The sequence below is a fragment of the Theropithecus gelada genome, chromosome 7b (genome assembly GCF_003255815.1).
Source record: "Theropithecus gelada isolate Dixy chromosome 7b, Tgel_1.0, whole genome shotgun sequence".
NCBI lineage: Eukaryota > Metazoa > Chordata > Mammalia > Primates > Cercopithecidae > Theropithecus > Theropithecus gelada.
This window is the reverse complement of record NC_037675.1, coordinates 3,246,929-3,267,776: the sequence shown is the minus strand read 5'-3', so window position 1 is coordinate 3,267,776 and position 20,848 is coordinate 3,246,929. Positions and strand designations below refer to the sequence as shown.

At 42.9% G+C, this 20,848-nt stretch overlaps 1 protein-coding gene across 7 annotated transcripts in view; it reads right to left on the bottom strand.

Moving 5' to 3' along the window:
* SEC11A (SEC11 homolog A, signal peptidase complex subunit) overlaps positions 1–19,345 on the bottom strand; it is a 45,463-nt gene extending 26,118 nt beyond the window's left edge. For 6 of the 7 annotated variants that reach the window (XR_003120441.1, XM_025391451.1, XM_025391450.1 and 3 more), the window contains exon 1: positions 18,914–19,345. Coding sequence is in view for 5 of the 7 variants with exons in the window: in XM_025391451.1 (XP_025247236.1) it covers positions 18,914–18,964 (51 nt within the window). In the remaining 2 variants the exon portion in view is untranslated. Of the gene's footprint in view, positions 1–17,604; positions 17,741–18,913 lie in introns of all 7 variants that reach the window. The other variant, XM_025391453.1, reaches the window with a different exon arrangement.
* Positions 19,346–20,848: the final 1,503 nt, after the last annotated feature.

Here is a 20,848-nt window from a genome sequence, read left to right as displayed (position 1 = left end):
GATTTTGAAAAGGTAATACTTGCACGTACCCTATGTTACATACATACTCTTAGCAGGGTTTATGGCAATATCCCATTATCAAACACATTAAGATTTTGGCAGCAAAACAAAAATTCACACGGAAGTAAATAAAAACTAAAAAAACAAAAAAACAAAAAAACCTGCATGTCAATCAGTTCACATCTATTTTGTTGAGGAAAAAAATTTCCATTTTCAAAAGGGCTCAGTTATAGAGTTGTCAGACGTTACCTAATAAGATATTTAATAAGATAACTGCTATTTAAAAGAAAAATGCCCACCAGGTGCAGTGGCTTATGGCTATAATCCCAGCACTTGGGAGGTCAAGGTGGAGGACTGCTTGAGCCCAGGAGTTCGAGTCCAGCCTGGGCAACATAGTGAGACCCCTATCTCTAAACAAAAAATAATAAATTTTAAAAATTAAGAAAAAAGAAAAGTGCCAGTCAAGGCAACATAGCAAGACCCTGTCTCTAAAAAAGAAAAAAAGAAAAAAAAAAAATTCAATTAATTAGCTGAGTGTGGTGGCATGCACCTGTAGTCTCAACTACTTAAGAAGCTGAGGTGGGAGGATTGCTTGAGCCCAGGAGGTCGAGGCTGTAGTGAGCTGTGACCGCACCACTGCATTCTAGCCTGGGCAACAGTGCGAGACCTTGTCTCAAAAAATAATAATAAAATAAAAATGAACAAGTTAAAATATATGATTTCTTATGTCCTTGCAAGGAGGTCACGATCCCATCCATAATTATCCTTCTCCTTTTCCTCAGACATACAATGCATTTATTATGGAATCATTATTGTGAAATGTATCTAATCATCAAGATAGTCTTTCTCATTATTATTAGAGAAAAAGGTTAAAAGTTTCTGATTATGTATAACTGGTATGTTCCTTAAAACGTACCTATTTGTATACTGCTAAGTCAATCTGCAAGCCAAAACCTACACAGAAGCACACTATTTGCTAAAACAAACATTCTATCTGAGCAAAAGCTTGAAAAGTGTCATACTCTTCTCCCTTTCTTTTTATGCCTCTTTTCTTGCCAACAGTCTTTACTCAAAAGTCAAACATATTGCCTCCCTAGCCCCTACTTTCTTTATCACTATGTCTGAATGCTTAGGAATGTGTATAATCAGAAAACAAGTGTTGTCTCTTTCTGTACTGGCAGAAATAAGGTGGCAGCTACCTAACCTCATATCATCTGACCACATCAAGCTAACTATTAATAAAGACATTGCAACATATGTAGAATAATAATCACAGAATTGAATAGCCTTATTATTTTTTTCTAAGAAATGACCAGAACAATATTTCTTCAATGCTCAAGGTGAAACTAGAAAAGAATGATATCAAAACCAATCAAAGTTCTATATAATATCTCTCAGCAGCTGTGATATGGGGATTTGTGTTTACTATTCTTTTTTTTTCTTTTTAGGAAGTATTGTGTAGAACCCTCCCCGAAAGTCCTGTGACTAGAATAAGCCACAAGACAATTTATAATCCACTCTAAGTAATATATAACAAGAAATTAAGAAAACCCTAACACAGAAAATTCAGCAAGATAAAAGTTGATAATAATTTTAAATACTACAATTTAAAGGGCTACAATCTAGAAGCTGTATCCTGTGTATTTACCGATCACAATGATCAAATACACCATTGTGCTTCCTATTCTTGTAAGAGATATGTGAAGATCAACATATAGGATATGTTTGTAGAAATCAGAAGCAAAAATGTGTCTTAGAGCTACAAAATAGCAGTTGGCCTAAGTCTTAAGTTCCATTTATCTTAAGACCTCAAATTAAGGGACTCATTAATCCATAATCACAATTCTCCTGCTTTCTAACTCACGAAAGGAGAAATTAGAAGCTAAGTATTACAGAGAGTATACTGATAGCAGCTAGAAGTGAAATTGATGGTGCTGAAAAAATTGAAATATCTTCAAATGGACACTATTATTGTGATCCAATAAAGTCAACGCAAGTCCTGGAATAAATCTTAAATGATAATTTTTTAAATCCCTAATAGTCTAAACAAGCATACCACCATTAAAACAAGTTTCACTTTAGAAATCTGTTAAATCTTTTAAAATCTGACAAGTGAAAACATATTTAACATATACAAACACATGTATAGCAGCTTCCCTCATAATAGCCTCAAACTGGAAATAACTCATATGCCTATCAACAGATGAATTCAGGCTCACTGGAGCATTTTAGATTTTGGATATTTCAGATTTGGGATGTTCAATCAGTAAAATGCAAATAGAAGTATTAAAAAAAAATCCAAAATACTTCTGGCCCCAAGCATTTCAGATAAGGGATACTCAACCTGTACATAAATTGCAGTATTTCTATAAAATGGAATACTACTCAGGAATACAAAGGAATTAACTACTGACACATGCAACATAGGTGAATTTCCAAAATATGCTGTCCTGGCCAGGAGTGGTGGCTCATGCCTATACTCCCAGCACTTTGCAAGGCCAAGGAGGGCAGATCACTTGAGGCCAGGAGTTTGAGACCAGCCTGGACAACACAGCAAAACCCCGTCTCTACCAAAAATACAAAATTTATCCGGGCATGGTGGCACGTGCCTGTGGTCCCAGCTGCTCGGGAGGTTGAGGTGGGAGGATGGCTTGAACCTGGGAGGCAGAGGTTGCAGTGAGTTGAGATCACACCACTCCACTCCAGCCTGGGCGACAGAGCAAGACTCTGTCTTAAACAAACAAACAAACAAAAACAAACAAACAACAGAAAACAAAAAAACAAAATGAGCTAAAGAGACCAAATTTACCTTCCTGCCTGAAATAACTGAAACACTGGACAAAATATATGGAACAAGGGTTTTCAGACATTGGACATGTGACTGTGTTCAGGTAGTAAGGACTATGATTACTTAGAAAGGGGAAACAAAGAAGGTGAGACTGACAACTGCCTCAACTTATAGATCGGAGAATTTCCAGACCACAGGGCAAAGGAGAAATGCAGACGGAGCCTAGCAGTCTCCCTGACTTAAGGATAAAGAACTGGGGAGTTCAGCCAGGCACAGTGGCTCAAGCTGTAATCCCAGATCTTAGGGAGGCAGAGGCAGGAGGATAGCTTGGGCCCAAGAGTTCAAGACCTGCCTGGGCAATGTAGCAAGATCCCCATTCTCCACAAAAAAAGAAAAAAACAAAGACACACACACACAAAAAGGAAGAACTGGGAGTTCAGGGAGACAAAAGCAAAGATCAGTGCATGCATGTGAGGGGACTACTGAGGATGGAAAAAGAACCATCTAAAAGGAGCGGATAGAACAATTCTCACAGCTCTTACGGAGGAAGAATAGTTTGTTTCCACCAGAGTAGAAATCTTCATGGGGCTTTGGATTAGAGTACTCAGAAAGGTATTATTCACTTGTAGTGCAAAATTAGCCATAGACTAACAGCTGCTCTGGATCCATCTAACAAAGCTTCATAAGAGCTTGAGAAGACCAAACTGTTTCCAACTAACTTGCCTGTATCCCAGAATAAAGCTCAAGAATATTTATGCAAATACAAAAATATCCAGCACCCAAAAAGGTAAAATTCACAAAGTCTGGCAACCAATAAAAAACTACCAGATATGCAAAGAGGCAAGAAAATATGACCTATAATGAGAAAAATCAATAAATAGAAACAGACCCCAAAATGGCAGAAATTATAGGATTAGTAGAAAGGGATATCTGCTGGGCAAGGTGGCTTATGCCTGTAATCCCAGCACTTTAGGAGGCGAAGGCGGGTGGATCACAAGGTCAGGAGTTCAAGACTGGCCTGGCCATGTCTTGAAGAGTCATGGTAAAACCCCGTCTCTACTAAAAATACAAAAATTAGCCTGGCGTGGTGGCGCATGCCGGTAATCCTAGCTAATCAGGAGGCTGGGGCAGGAGAATTGCTTGAATCCAGGAGGTGGAGGTTGCAGTGAGCTGAGATCACGCCACTACATTCAAGCCTGGGTGACAGAGCAAGACTCCATCTCAAAAAATAAAAAACGAAAACCAAAACCAAAAACAAAAAAAGGTAGAGGAAAACTTAACACATTAAGTAGAGATGCGGATGACAGAAAAATATCCAGAGGCCGGGCGCAGTGGCTCACACCTGTAATCCCAGCACTTTGGGAAGCTAAGGCAGGCAGATCACCTGAGGTCGGAAATTTGAGACCAGCCTGACCAACACGGAGAAACCCTGTCTCTACTAAAAATACAAAATTAGCCGGCCGTGGTGGCGCATGCCTGTAATCCCAGCTACTCGGGAGACTGAGGCAGGAGAGTCAATTGAACCTGGAAGGCAGAGGTTGCAGCGAGCCAAGATCACGCCATTGCACGCACTCCAGCCTGGGCAACAAAGCTAGACTCCGTTTCAAGAAAAAAAAATGTAAATGATCAAATACTTTACTTAGAAGTTAAATATTGTTCACTTGGATAAATAAAACAATGTTCAATTATATGCTGCCTACAAAAATGCACTTTAAAGACACAAATATTGTGAAAGAAAAAGAAAAAAAGAGAAAAACACATATCATGCTTACATTAATCAAAAGAAAATTGAAGGAAAAAAAAGCAAGCTAGAGTGGTTGCATTAATATCATACAAAGTAGATTTTGGCTGGCACAGTGGATCACGCCTGTAATCCCAGCACATTGGGAGGTCAAGGTGGGTGGATCATGAGGTCAAGAGATGGAGACCATCCTGGCCAACATGGTGAAACCCCATCTTTACTAAAAATACAAAAATTAGCTGGGCGTGGTGGCATGCAGCTGTAGGCCCAGCTACTTGGGAAGCTGAGGCAGGAGAATCGCTTGAACCCGGGAGGTGGAGGTTGCAGTGAGCAGAGATCACACCACTGCACTCCAGCCTGGAGACACAGTGAGACTCTGTCTCAATAATAATAATAATAGGGAGGTAAGTTCATCATGAGGATGTAAAAATTCTAAACATTTATGCAACTAATAACCCGGCTAATTTTTTCAAAAATTTTTGGCCATGGGCGGTGGCTCACACCTATAATCCCAGCCCTTTGGGAAGCCAAGGTAGGCGGATCGCCTGAGGTCAGGAGTTTGAGACCAGTGTAGCCAACATGGTGAAACCTCATCTCTACTAAAAATACAAAAATTAGCTGGGCGTGGTGGCGGGCACCTGTAATCCCAGCTACCTGGGAGGCTGAGGCAGGAGAATCGCTTGAACCCGGGAGGCGGAGATTGCAGTGAGCTGAGATCGCATGCACCATTGCACTCCAGCCTGGGCAACAAGAGCGAAACTCCGACAAAAAAAAAAAAAGAAAGAAAAAATTTTAGAGATGAGGTCTTGCTACGTTGCCCAGGCTGGTCTCAAACTCCTGGGCTCAACAATCCTCCTGCCTCAGCCTCCTGAGCAGCTGAGATTATAGACACAAGCAACAGTGCCCAGTTTACAAATATATTTATACCAATATATTATACAACTTTACATATTAGACAACTTTGATGAAGTAAATCAATTCCTTGATACCAACCACCAAAATTCACTTAAGAAGAAACAGACAACCTGAATAGACTTATATTCTATTTGAATATAATTAATTTGAATTTATGGATTTAAATAATCCATATTATTAAATAATTTGAATTTATGAATTTAAAATCTTCCCACAAAGAAAACTCCAGGCTCAGATGGCATTCACTGGCAAATTCTACCAGACATTTAAGGAAAAAAATTCTAACAATTCTAGACACTAACTCTTCCAGAAAATTGCAGAAAAGTAAATACTCCCCAACTTACTCTATTAATCCAGTAAGCCAATTTTAAGCCAGTTTTAAGTAAGGTTCTGCAACAGGTCCAGCTTTGAAAGCTCTACTAGTAGCTGGGATTACAGTAGTACCCATGTGACTCAGAAGATTTCATGGTAACTGGTATGTCTGTAATGGATAGGGATGCTATATGGAGCCTTCGACAGTCCTTTACAAGTAAATGACAGCCAAGACCTTTCGGATAGGGAAAAAGCTATACTGTCCTTTGGAGAATCGTTCTCCTTTTGAGTAACAGCTTTTAGTTTGCTACTGAGTTCTTGTAGAGACTGAAAACTTGACCATGGGCCAAGTTAACATGTGACCTGAACTCCGTGACATGCACTGGATGCCTGGACGCTGTCAGATTCAGCAAGCCATAAAGTAGGACATGCATAGCAGTAAGTACTCCATCATTAAGTGTAAGTGGTATAGAGAAGACTGGGCTCAAGCATGTCCTGAAGACACAAGTAAATATGAGCAAGTGACTCAGATACCCATGGCTCCTAATAATGCTACCCTGCTTCCTCCCTCATATTGTATTTACTGCCTCATGAGGAGCTCCCCATGACAGCTGACTAAGGAAGACTTTAGGCCTGATTTGTGATGGTTCAACATAAACCATCTAGCACTAACTGAAAGCAGACAGCTGTAGCATTACAATGTCATGCAGGGTTGATCATGAAGGATTGTGAAGAAGAGAAATCCTCCCAATGGGCAGCTTCAAGCGATACTGCAGTTGTTCATTTTGCCTGGATGGAGAGATGACTACAGATGTAGATTTACATTGATTCAAAAATGACTAGCAGTTTGGCTGGATGGACAGTGACTTGGAAGGGATATCACTGGAAAGTTGACACAAGAAGTCTAAGGAAGAGATATGTGGATGGAGCACTCCAAATATGTATATAGAATATGAAGATAATTGTGTACCATATAAATGCTCATCAAAGAATTACCTCAGCAGAAGATCTTAATAATCAGGTGAACAAAAATGACTTCTGTGGATATCAGTCAGCCTATTTCCCCAGTCACCTGTCTTACCCAGCAGACTCATGACTAAAGTGGCTGCAGCAGTCAAGATAAAGGTTAGCAACATGGACTTCCACTCACCAAGACCTATTAGGTTCTAGCCAACACTGAGTGACTAGCCTGCCAACCGCAAAAAAACAATACTGCCGCCAATCCTGATGGCAGGCTGATCATACTTCATCATTTCAATCATGAAAGGAACAGCAATTTCTTCTTGCTAGACTAGCCTCTCGATACAGATTGGTCTTCCTTGTCCTTAGTATTTCCGTCAAAAAGCACCATCCACAATCTTACAGAATGCCTTATTCTTCATTGTGGTATCCCATACAACACTGCTACTGACCGGGGGACTTATTTTATAGCAACTAAAGCACAGCAGTGGGCAAGCAGTCATGGAATTCACTAGTCTTATCATGTCCCTCATCACCTTGAAGTAGCCAGCCTGAAATAACAGAATAGTAGACCATTTTCGATTTATTGTCTCTCAACTCCAAATCCACCCTCCTTCCTTGTGTTACTCAAGCTGAATCCTATAAACACAAATCCTCTGCCAGCTGGCTTAATGTTAGGTGTAATTAATAAAGGGTATTGAAAGGCCACTGCAAAACAGAGGGCTTCCCCTCCTGGTTTCAACATGATTTTAGTCCACCTAGTACCCAGTGGGTCAGTGTGCTGGAAGCCTGGTAGTGCTCACTTCAGTGACCACCAAGGTTGACTCGAGCCCACACACACTCTCTGCCAAATTTCTCAACCTTCCAGTAATTCACGACTATAAACCAGCTCCAGGTCAGTACTCTGGCAAATGGTATTGCCATGATAGGTTGCATGTTGCTGTGGCAGCCAAACCCTCACCAAAAGGTCTGAATCTCAGGCTTGGGAGGGGTTTGGGGTAAGGTGCTTTCTTAGTTCTTTCTTTGTTCACTCTTCCTCATCCTGGAGGATAGTAGCTATTTTCTGCATATGCTACTTCTGGAATCTTTTTTTTTTCTTTTTAAAGAGAAAGGGTCTCATTCTGTTGCCCAGGCTGGAGTATAGTAGCATGATCATAGCTCACTGCAGGCTTAAACTTCTGGGCTCAAGTGATTCTCCCGCCTCAGCCTCCCGAGTAGCTAGGACTACAGGTGAGCACTACCATGCCTGGCTAATATTTTAACTTCTTATAGAGACTGGGTCTCACTATATTGCCCAGGTTGGTCTTGAACTCCTGGCCTCAAGTGATCCTCCTGTCTGGGCTTCCTAAAGTGCTGGGATTATAGGCATGAGCCACTGAGCCCGGCCAAGAGTCCTCTTTTACCCCTTTCAGTAGTTTAGCATCTTCTAGTAATTAACAGTTATTTATATTAGATTTTCCCTGTTCAATTACTGCTACGGTTACTCTCTTCTGCGTGACAGAAATGGCCTTTTCAGAATACAGTTATGGCATCAGCTAGGTGGCAACACTTTGTGGGTTTGGGGTAATGTCTAATGTCCTCCAGTATGTTGTATATGATCTGAATTGACAACCAACATATGGTGCTGTTTTTTCTATAGCTAGGATTCACTAGTCCAAGAATTAAAGGATAGGAATGGGTGTGACTCCTCTCATTATTACCCCTAATGATCTGGTAGTGAAATTTCTGCTTCCAGACCAGGGGCAGTGGCTCACACCTGTAATCCCAGCACTTTGGGAGGCCGAGGCAGGTGGATTAGCTTAGGTCATGGTTCGAGACTAACCTGGTCAACATGGTGAAACCCCATCTCTACTAAAAATACAAAAATTAGCCAGGTGTGGTGGTATGCACCTGTAGTCCCAACTACTCAGGAGACTGAGGCAGGAGAATTGCTTGCACCCAGGAGGCAGAGGTTGTAGTGAGCTGAGATCGCACCACTGCACTCTAGCCTGGGCAAGAGAGCCAGATTCCATAAAAAAAAAAAAAAAAAAAAATTGCTCCCCATCCTCACAACTTTTAAATCTGCTGATTTAAAGGTTTTATTTATTTGTTTATTTATTTATTTATTTATTTTGAGATGGAGTCTCGCTCTTGTCACCCAGGCTGGAGTAGAGTGGCACAATCTCAGCTCACTGCAACCTCTGCTTCCCGGGTTCAAGTGATTCTCCTGCCTCTACTGAGTAGCTGCGAATACAGGTGCCCGCCACAATGTCCAGAATTTTTTTATTTTTCGTGGAGATGGGGTTTCACCTTATTGGCTAGGCTGGTCTCGAATTCCTGACTTCAGGTGATCCACCCGCCTCAGCCTCCCAAAGCGCTGGGATTACAGATGTGAGCCACCACACCTGGACTGATTTAAAGGTTTTAATTCACAAAGGTTTTAATCCATCCATCAGGGGACATAATGGTTCCATTAAACTGAATGTTAAGACTGCTACTTGGTCACTTTGGGCTTCTCATTCCAGAGAACCAAAATGCAGCAGGGTTATAATTGGCTAGGGTGATTGATCCTGATCATCAGAGAGAAACAGGGTTGCTACTATGCCACGAGGGAAGCAAATGGAACTGGAATATAGAGGATCTCTGGGGCCCCTCAGTACTCCCACCTAAAAGTCAGTGAAAACTCCAACAACCCAATTCAGGTAGGACTTCTTATGACAACCCCAGTAAAGAAGGGTAGGTCACCCCAAGGCAAGAAATTATGACCAATTTAGGTTATTGCTGAGAGCAGAGAAAGAAAACAGCTATGATCATGTGACCAATTACAGAAACAAAGGTTATATCAGAAACGTAACTTTTGTTTTATCTTTATTCAAAAGCTGGTATGATTAAAACAGGTGTGTATGGATGCCAAGTTGACAAAGGGTAGAATCTAACAGTTTTGTACTTTGTCAACTTGGTTAAGCTAGAACTAGGTTTCCCCAAATCCCCTTCCCTGTATGGTTCTGGGTTAGAGTTGGCCAAAAAGAAATCTGCCCAAGATTTGGAAGGTGAAAGTGCAGTAGTAGCTGTAATTACACAGAAGGTCACTGTAGTTAGAGATGGTAAGACAGACACTGAGGGGCTAGCAGAATTCAGCTCTTCTGGCTGACTCAGAGACTAGACAGACAGGCAACGGCCTCCCACGGATCTCTCCATCTGCTCTCCTTTGCAGTCTCACTCCAGCAGCTGGACGTGGAATCCTGTCCCAGACTCCATGGCAAGCTTAGATCCGTCCACCCAAACCAGTGCTTCAGAAGAGCTGCTTAGTGACATTCCTCTGGGTCTCTAATCCACTTTTAGACTCTTATCCAGTTTCTCCTACAATTGTGTGAGACTTTTTTTTTTTTGAGATGGAGTCTCACTCTGTCGCCAGACTGGAGTGCAGTGGAGCAATCTTGGCCTACTGCGACCTCCGCCTCCCAGGTTCAAGCAATTCTCCTGCCTCAGCCTCCTGGGTAGCTGGGACTACAGGCGCACGCCACCAGGCCCAGCTAATTTTTGTATTTTTAGTAGAGAAAGGGTTTCACCATGTTGGCCAGGATGGTCTCGATCTCTTGGCCTCGTGATCCACCTGCCTTGGCCTCCCAAAGTGCTGGGATTACAGGCATGAATCACCGCGCCCTGCCGAGGTTTTATTACTATAATAAATCCATTATTCAATAATACTCATGGTAGTTATTCTTCCAGACTAAACCCTGACTGATAAACCATGTTTTTTGGACAAAATTTTCCAGTTAAGGGGTAGACACCTTAAGTGTCTAGATTCTATATCTCACTTTCTTCCTTGAGCAGAAAAGATAACCCTTTTGAAGAAGAGTTAAAACCCCAGTTTCTCCTAAGGGGAGCTCATCTTTACTGTTATAGGTTTGTGCCATCTGGCTGTGGAAAAGAATAATCATCCTTGTCTTTATGTCATTTGTGGAGAGAACGTTATGAAAAAAATAACAAATGTAAAATATCAAGGAATGGTAGCAAGAAAATATCTTTGTTACTATGGTACTGTATTCTGGATTTTGCTCAGTTACACGGAATAAAGAATAATTTCTGGCTGTTCAAAAGAATATATTAGTCGGGTATAGTGGCTCACACCTGTAATCCCAGCACTTTGGGAGGCCAAGGCTGGTGAATCACTTGAGGTCAGGAGTTCAAGACCAGCCTGGCCAACATGGTGAAACCCCATCTTTACTAAAAAATACAAAAAGTTAGCCAGGCGTGGTGGCACACGCCTGTAATCCCAGTTACTCAGGAGACTGAGGCAAGATAAGTGCTTGAACCCAGGAGGCAGAGGTTGCAGTGAGATGGCACCACTGTACTCCAGCCTGGGTGACAGAGTGAGACTCTGTCTCAAAAAAAAAAGAATATACCTGTTGATGTTAATTGCAGTTTACAATAAAATTTTACTTGTGATTTTCTTGTGTATGTAATGGAGACTGATACCAATATTTCTACATTGAAACTTGGCAATTCATTAATAAATCTTGACACTCTGCCGGTAATGAAGATTTTCCTGATCCTAAATAAGACCAGATTACTTTCCCATTAAAAAAAAAGTATCCTCTGTGTTGGATACACCTCCTATTTACTTCATATTTATCCATATTAGGTCTATGTCTAAGAAAAATGTCTTAGGTTTCTGTATGTTTCAGGGACAACTCATTAAAAAAAAAAAGTATCAAAGATACCTAGGCAACAGGGCAAAATCTCATCTCTACAAAAAATACAAAAATTAACCAGGCATGAGTTGGAGTCTCACTATGGTACCCAGTACACCTGTAGTCCCAACTACTTGGGAGGCTGAGGTGGGAGGATGGCTTGGACCCAGGAGGTTGAGGCTGCAGTGAGCTGTAATCGCGTCACTGGACTCCAGCCTAGGTGACAGAGCGAGACCTTATCTCAGGAAAAAAAAAAAAAGAAAAAAGAAAAAAAAAGTTATCTAGAAATCGTTAAAATATCACTGCAATAACAGTTAAGAGTTGGGTCATACTAAGAGATAGGAAGATATAAAAAGAATGAAGGATCCTATTAAGTCTCAAGGACTTTACATTTAGGCAGGAAGGCATACAGATAATTAAAACCCAGAGAAATGCAAATTCAATCAAGCAATGTAAGTGGCCTGCGGGGAGTTAAGTACACATTTATGGGAGTCTGCTTAGTCCCTTCAGGGCTCAGACAGGCATCTAGTCACATCCTGGCCAATAAAAAAATCTCAGCAAGCAGAGAAGTCAATTCTAAATATTACATGTGACCTACATGTAACATAAAAATAATTTGGCATAACATACCTATTTCATTAGTGAGTAAATATATATATATTTTTTAAGAGATGGGGTCTCACTGTGTTGCCCAGGCTAGACTTGAACTCCTTGGGCTCAAGTAATCATCCTGCCTCAGCCTTCCTGAGCAGCTGGTACTACAGGTGCAGCACCACACCTAGCTATCATTTTTAACCCCAGAATGATTTATAATTAAAAATAGAATGTTTAAGGGAAAGCGTGCATAGTGTTAATATTCTTATGTTAAGAACTCTGTTCATATTTGTTTTTGTTTTTTGTATTGTTTTGTTTTTTGAGATGGAGTCTCGCTCTGTCACCCAGACTGGAGTGCAGTGGTGTGATCTTGGCTCACTGCAACCACCATCTCCAGGGTTCAAGCAATTCTTCTGCCTCAGCCTCCCGAGAAGCTGGGATTACAGGTGCATACCACCACGCCCCACTAATTTTTGTAGTTTTAGTAGAGACAGGGTTTCACTACGTTGACCAGGCTGGTCTCGAACTCCTGATCTCAAGTGATCTGCTTGCCTCAGCCTCTGAAAGTGCTGGGATTACAAGTGTGAGCCACTGCGTCTGGCCTTTACTGTTCTTTTTTTTGAGACAGGGTCTCACACTGTTACCCAGGCTGGAGTGCAGTGGCACAATCTTGGCTCACTGCAACCTCTGCCTTCCGGGTTCAAGTGATTCTTGTGCCTCGGCCACCTGAGTAGCTGGGATTACAGGCGTGTGCCACCACACCTGGCTAATTTTTGTATTTTTAGTAGAAATGGGGTTTCACTATGTTGCCCAGGCTGATCTCAAACTCCTGGGCTCAAGCGATTCATCCACCTTGGCCTCCACCATTACAGGCGTGAGCCACTGCACCCAGCCATATTTGGTATTTTAACTTCTGTAAAATTTAAGAGAATTTGACCTAGTGAAGTAATAAGTTAGCCTTAAAAATTCGTTTAAAATGTGTAATCAGTTGTTTTAGATTTATTATTTGAATCAGAAAGTTTACTATTTATACAGTGCTGAAACATTTTAAGAGAACTTAAGAAGTCTCAGATCTATGAAAATGAGATAAGTAGTCCATGTTTGTTGAATAATTGAAGTTCTTTAAAATAACTTTTTAATTTATAAAGTTTAATCATTTTAAGATGTTTAACTTTGTAAATTAAACCAAACATAGGCTCTTAAAAGTGATTGTTGGCCGAGTACAGTGGCTCACACCTGAAATCCCAACACTTTGGTAGGCCGAGGCAGGCAGATCACTTGAGGTCAGGAGTTCGAGACCAGCCTGGCCAACATGGTGAAATCTCGTCTCTACTAAAAAAAATACAAAAATTAGCCGGGAATGGTAGTGCACGCCTATAATCCCAGTTACTCTGGAGGCTGTGGCAGAAGAATTGTGTGAACCCAGGAGGCAGAGGTTGCAGTGAGCCGAGATGGTGCCACCACACTTCAGCCTGGGCAACAGAGTGAGATTGTCTCAAAAATAAAAAAGTGATTGTTAAAATTTGCTACACTTTAAATAGGATAAGATTTGTAAACAAATTCCAAAAATTTAAGAAAGAATTTAGTTTTAAAATTTTAGGTTTTACAAATTATTATTAGAACTAAAGATAACTCTAAATAGGCTTTTCTGTACACAAAAACCACCTCAATGTGCATTTAAAAATGCTCGTATCTTTGGGAGGCTGAGGTGGGCAGACCACGAGGTCAGGAAATCAAGACCATCCTGGCTAACACGGTGAAACCCCTAAAAATACAAAAAATTGGTGTGTGATCACATGCATCTGTAGTCCCAGTTACTTGGGAAGCTGAGGCAGGAGAATCGCTTGAACCTGGGAGTGGGTAGCTTCCAGTGAGCCAAGATTGAGCCATTGCACTCCAGCCTGGGCAACAGAGCGAGACTCTGTCTCAAAACAAAACAAAAAAATTGCTTACATTAAGGTTGGGCACAGTGACTCACACTTATAATGAATTCCAGCTCTTTGGGAGGCTGAGGTGTGCGGATGGCTGAGCTCAGGAGTTCACGACTAGCCTGGGCAACCTGGTGAAATCCAGACTCTACAAAAAATACAAAAATTAGCCAGGTAGGGTGTCGCCAGCCAGTAGTCCCAGCTACTCCAGAGGCTGAGGTGGGAGAATCACTTGATTCCAGAAGGAGGAGGTTGCAGGGAGCCAAGATTCTGCCACTGTACTCCAGCCAAGTCAACAGAGTGAGACCCTGTCTCAAAACAAACAAAAATTTAAAAAAAAAAAAAAAACCTCTCATACCAATCAGTGGTGTGCTGGAACCAGCTTCCTAAATTTTCAGCAATTCTGCAAGCTGGTTGTTAAACACAGTGCTGTTAAAAAACTAGAATAATAAATTATATTAAAGGCCAGGCACGGTGGCTCATGCCTGTAATCCCAGCACTTTAGGAGGCCAAAGTGGTCAGATCACTTGAGGTCCGGAGTTCAAGACCAGCCTGGTCAACATAGTGAAACTCCCATCTCTACTAAAAATACAAAAATTAGCCAGACATGGTGGCATGCACCTGTAATCCCAGCTACTTGGTTGCAGTGAGCCGAGATCACATCACTGCACTCCAGCCTGGGTGACAGAACACAGCGAGACTCTATCTCAAAAAAAAAAAAAAAAAAAAAAAAAAGAAGTCATACACCAAACAAAGGTAAGTATACAAATAAAATAGTATATGACTATTAGCTAAAAGGACCTTAAAGATCACCTAATATTCTAGGGTGGTACCCAGAGACTAAGAAAGAATACAAGCAGTACTGTTAAAAATAAATTAATTTAAACAACTTGGCTGGGTGTGGTGGCTCACATCTGCAATCTCAGCAGTTTGAGGGTCCGAGGTGGGAGGATCACTCGAGCCCAGGAATTTGAGACCAGCTTGGGCAGAATAGCAAGACTCCATCTCTATAAAAAATACAAAAATTAGCCAGGCATGGTGGCATATATCCATAGTCCCAACTACTCAGAAGCCTAAGGTGGGAGGATTGCCTGAGCCGAGGAGTTCAAGGCTGCAGTAAGATGTGACTATGCTACTGCACTCCAGCCTGGGCAACAGACACAGACCTTGTCTTTAAAAAAAAATAATAAAAATAAAAAATAAAAAAATGGAAGAAACCCAACATACCTCTACCTCTATTATAAAGCCCAGAATCCAGAACACAGACAACATGAAATACTGGGGAGGATGTGGAGCAAAAGGAACCCTCATTCATTGCTGGTGGAAGGCAAAACAGTACAGCCATTTTGAAAGTGTTTCACGGTTTTTTATAAAACTAAAACATACTCTGTTTGTTTTGTTTTGTTTTGAGACGGAGCCTTGCTCTGTCGCCCAGGCTGGAGTGCAGTGGTGCGATCTGGGCTTACTGCAACCTCTGCCTCCCAGGTTCAAGCCATTCTCCTGCCTCAGCCTCCTGAGTAGCTGGGATTACAGGTGCGCACCACCACGCTCCGCTAATTTTTATATTTTTAGTAGAGACAGGGTTTCACCATTTTGGCCAGGCTGGTGCTGAACTCTTGGCCTCTAGTGATCCTCCCATCTCGGCCTCACAAAGTGCTGGGATTACAGGCATGAGCCACTGTGTCCGGCCTAAAAATTGATTAAAACTCCAAAGAATACATATTCTATGATTCCATTTATATAAAATGCAAACCCCTCTATACTGACAAAAAGCACATTAGAGGTGGGACAGAAGGGGTCTTGTAGGTGATATATATGTTCTGTATCTTGATTGTGATCGGTATACATAAGTATAAAACCTTATCAAACAGTAAAATGGATGGAGTTCATTTACTAAAGTATTCCTCTGTGGATCTGATAAGAAAAAAAAAAAAAACTCAAACAAAGTAATCAGACACTTAAAATAGATGTAATATGTAATTAGGTATAAGCAGAGAAGTTATGCAAACAATAGCAACTTTTAGAGGAATAAAACAAAATTCTAATTTCCCTCTTTCATTTGATTCTCAGTATCTACACGTATCTACATGTATTGTCAATTCTTTTTCCCAGATACTACGTACAGATAAAGAGCTCATTTCATAACTCTCCCTCATCCCATCGTATTCAATCCCTCCTATCCATTCCTGACAACCTCTGGGAGGCCAGGGTGGATAATTTTACCATTTAAACTTCCACTAACCCTGAACGTCATAGATGCAATGAATTCTGAACCACAATCACTCCATATTAGAGAAACACAGGGCAGAATAGCCCACTCATTTTATCTTCATGTATCTGGTCTCTCTTCCTGTCCATTTTGTTAGAGCAGGAGGAGTGCCTTATATATCTCTATGCTTTAGAGCCTATCTAGCAGGTTTGCAAGTGCTGAGTGAATTCCCTCCCTTTGATTATTGGAATGCTAACCAACCCAGGTTAAAGATGAAGCTATTGGTCGGGCACAGTGGCTCACGCCTGTAATCCCAGTACTTTGGGAGGCCGAGGCAGGCGGATCACGAGGTCAGGAGATCGACACCATCCTGGCTAACACAGTGAAACCCCGTCTCTACTAAAAATATAAAAAATTAGCTGGGCGTGGTGGCGGGCACCTGTAGTCCCAGCTACTTGGGAGACTGAGTCAGGGGAACGACACGAACCCAGGAGGTGGAGCTTGCAGTGAGCCGAGATAGCACCACTGCAGTCCCACTTGGGCGAAAGAGCAAGACTTTCATCTCAAAAAAAAAAAAAAGATGAAGCTATTAAGAAGGTCTTTCAAGATCCAACTTAAATGCTAGTATCTCCTTGAAGCTGTTCGTAATGCCCTGACTCTCACAATTTTCTCACAATCTCTCACAATTTTCCTACCACTGCTAGAATGGGTCATATCCTTCTTTATCCAAGTGTTCAGGCTTTAAAGAACTGAGATCAAATCCACATCCTGCCATTTACCTTCTTTTTTTTTTTTTGAGACAGAGTCTCGCTCTGTTGCCAGGCTGGAGTGCAGTGGCACGATCTCAACTCACTGCAATCTCCACCGCCCAGGCGATTCTCCTGTCTCAACCTCCCGAGTAGCTGGGACTACAGGCGTGCGCCACCAGGCCCAGCTAATTTCTGTATTTTTAGTAGAGAGGGGGTTTCAACACGTTGGCCAGGATGGTCTTGATCTCTTGACCTTGTGATCCGCCCGCCTCAGCCTCCCAAAATGCTGGGATTACAGGCATGAGCCACCACACCCAGCCTACCTTCTATCGTAAGCAAATCACTAAAGCTCTATAACAAGGACATCAACCACAGCACAGCCAATACTCACCATGTGCCAGACGCTCTTCTGAGGATGTTATATTAACTCATTTAATCTTCATAGCAACCCTACGGTTGCACAACATAGTGAATGCGACTAATGTCAGTGAAGTATACACTTAAAAATGATTAAAATGGAATATTTTATGTTGTGTATCTTTTTACAATAATAAACGTAAACATAGGCACAGAGAGGTTAAGTAATCTGCTCAAAGTCACACAGCCAGTAAACAGCAGAGCTACTTCAAACCTCAGAAATCTAGCTTTAGAGTCCATACTCTTAACTTCTATACTGTACTGCTTCTCATAAAGTCTCATTTTCTTCATATGTTTAATATGAACAACATTACCTACCTTACATGTGTATAAAGCGCTTCACGCATGGTAAGAGCTCAAAAAAGTTATTGTTTTGCCTTAGTCCTTTTCTACACATTTAGGCTCCTTGAAGGCCGAGTCTTTCTTAACTATCTTTGCATTTCTCTCATTGTACCTGGCATAGAGTACAATAAATATCAGACTCAAAATAAATACTGTCTTCAGAGGAATGTCTGTGGCATCTAGAAAATCCAAATATGGATTAAAAAAAGACAACACTATACGAGTAAAAATTTGAAGTGTTGTCATAAAAACATAAAGTAACATTTGTGCAATTTTTATAGAATGCTCAATTCTGACTGACAGAATTGACACTGAGCTAGCTAAGGCCTGAAGGGGAGTAAGGAAAGATTGTGTACCTACTTCCCTAAGTGGCAGCTATAAGTACAAAACAATGCAAGTCCAAGGAAAAAAAAATCCTTAATGGTGACATCAGGATAATCATAACAGTAAAATACTGTTTAAAACAAACAAACAAGTCCGATGCAGCAAAACTAGGCTCTACAGACACACTTAGTGCCAAAGGCAAAACAGAGCAAACTTTTCTAAGGACTAAATAATTACAACAGTATTCTCAGTACTATTTGGCATACGATCTAGAAGATCAAGGTAGAGCAAAGTGTAAGGACAAAATCAGGAGACCCACATTTCCAGACCCCCGTGGCACTGATATCGGACTGTAAAACCATAGATTCTGAGGGCTGCCACCTTAGTGCTAAGCGGACGCAAGGGAAAGTGGTGTAACTGTTCCAACTCGGAGCTCACAGCGGTCCAAGTCAAAGTCGGTGCAGCCCGCTACGGCTCAGCTCTACTAAAGGGTTGCAAGGGGCTGAAAGCAGCAAAACGGCTTCTTGGGGCCTACAATCGCCTTGCTGAGCGCTCCAGAAACCGGCTAAACCTTGTCTCTCCCAAATCCACCTGGAGTCGCTCCGACTGGAGAAATCAAGAGTCGGCCGCCTTAAAATGACTAAAACAATAAGCAACCCCAACTCCCACTTTCAAAGCACGTACGGTTTCCATTTGCTCCCCTGCCTCAGAAGGAGGAATGGAACATGAAGACACCGTTTCCCCCCCCGCCCCGCCCCAGGTAGGCCCTGAATCAGTTCGGGGTTAAAAATAATGAGGCGGACAAGGCGGCCTCTGGCCATAGACTCCAAAGCAAGGGAATGACCCAGGCAACAGACCAGCTCAGATCCTCACACCAGGACCCTCGGGTCCGCCAGGCCCCGCAGCAGCAGCCTGGAAGAGACAAGAAGAGCCAGGAGAAAAAGAGGACGGCCAAGCTCACCTGCCGCTTGTTCATCCGCCGCACATCGTCCAAAAAGTCTAAAGACAGCATGGCGGGGACCGCGAGCAGGACACCGGCAGGGCAGATGGCGCGATGACCAGCGGGCGGAACGACTGGCGCTCGGGTCGGGCTCACACTGGACAGGACCCCGCAGTGCTTGCACTTCCGCTTCCGGGGCGGGAGCTGGCACGGTCGGGCACGGTCCCCGCCCCCCGCGCCACTTCGCTGCGGAGACCTGAGAGACTCACGACCGTGCTAGTCCAGTCTCAGGGCTCGGCCTCGCCGTGGGAGGGTTCTCCCGCACTGGCTGTCGCCTGCCAAGAACCGACTGGACGCCACTTCCCGTGCTCGGCTCCGCGGCCCCTCACGGAGGCGGCGACCCAGGCTTAGATGGGGAGGCTGCCCAGCCACCTTCGCAAGGCGGGCCTGTGTGCCCGGCCGGCCAATCGCAAGCAACCTCTCCGGTGTGGGCGGGTAGAAGCGGTTCCGCGTCCCGGCGTAGGTATGGGTGTGGCAGTGGATGTGTGGTGTTATAGTGGGTTCTCAGGTCGAGCAAGTCTCCCCGGGTTACGGAGTAAGTCAGTCCTTCTTTCTTTCTTTCTTTCTTTCCTTCCTTCCTTCCTCCCTCCCTCCCTCCCTCCCTCCCTTCCTCCCCTCCCTTCCCTCCCTCCCTTCCCTCCCTTCCTTCCTCCTCCCTCCCTCCCTCTGTCTCTGTCGAGGTGCTTGCTTGCTTGCTTTCTCTCTCTCTCTTTGTCTGTCTCTCTGTCTCTTTCTTTCTCTCTCCCCTTTCTTTCTCACTGTCGCCCAGGCTGGAGTGCAGTGGCGCAATCTCAGCTCACTGCAAACTCCGCCTCACAGGAGATTCTCCTGCCTCGGGCTTCCAAGTAGCTGGGACTACGCGCGCGCCACCACGCCTGGCTTATTTTTGTATTTTTAGTGGAGACAGGGTTTCACTATGTTGGCAAGACTGGTCTCAAACTCCTGGCTAATTTTTCTATTTTTAATAGAGACGGGGTTTCACTGTGTTGGCCAGGCTGGTCTGGAACTCCTGAGCTCAGGTGATCTGCCCGCCTTGGCGTCCCAAAGTGCTGGGATTACAGTCGTGAGCCACCTCGCCGGGCCGTCCAGCTGCTTTCAGTAAGTGCTTTTCGCGTAAGGTTGGACCATGTGAGAGACCTTCAAAGCACTGCCTGAGCCTGCCAGGAGTTTACAGTCCAATTGGAGAGAAAACTGCCCGGGACAATTAGAAAACATCCAAATGGTGCAACAACGTGATGAGACCACCAGTGGTGTGGGTCGTTAGGAAGTGGCTTCCTTTCCGACCTTGACTTTGCTGACAGGATTTAACATGGTCTCCTTGAATTCTACCTCCTGATTTTCTTGACTCGGGCACCTTGATGTGACTATCTTTTCGCTACCTTTTGCTTTGACTGGCCAAAGCTCCTAATACTTCAGTCAACAAAGATTAAAGCTGGATTACTTGGTATCATTTCTCTCTCTCTCTCTTTCCCCCCCGCCAAAAATAATCATTCTCTCTCGTTAGGGAAAGATGAATGAAGGATATACTGGAACTCTTTCTAGTATCCTCGAAATTCTTTAAATGGAAAGTCATTGCAAAATAAAAACTTGCATTTATTGGAGGATGGCTATAATAAAAAAGACAAATAATACTAAGTTTAGGGGAGGATGTGAAGAAATTGGAACTTTTTTCTTTACATGTGAAGAAATTGCAACTTTTTACATTCCCACTGCTGGTGGGAATGTAAAATGGTACAGCCGCTTTGGGAAATCGCTGCAGTTCCTCAAAAGGTTAAAGATGGGCCCTGCACAGTGGCTTATACCTGTAATCCCAGCACTTTAGGAGGCTGAGGCAGGTGGATCACCTGAGGTCAGGAGTTCCAGACTAGCCTGGCGAACATGGTGAAAACCCAGCTC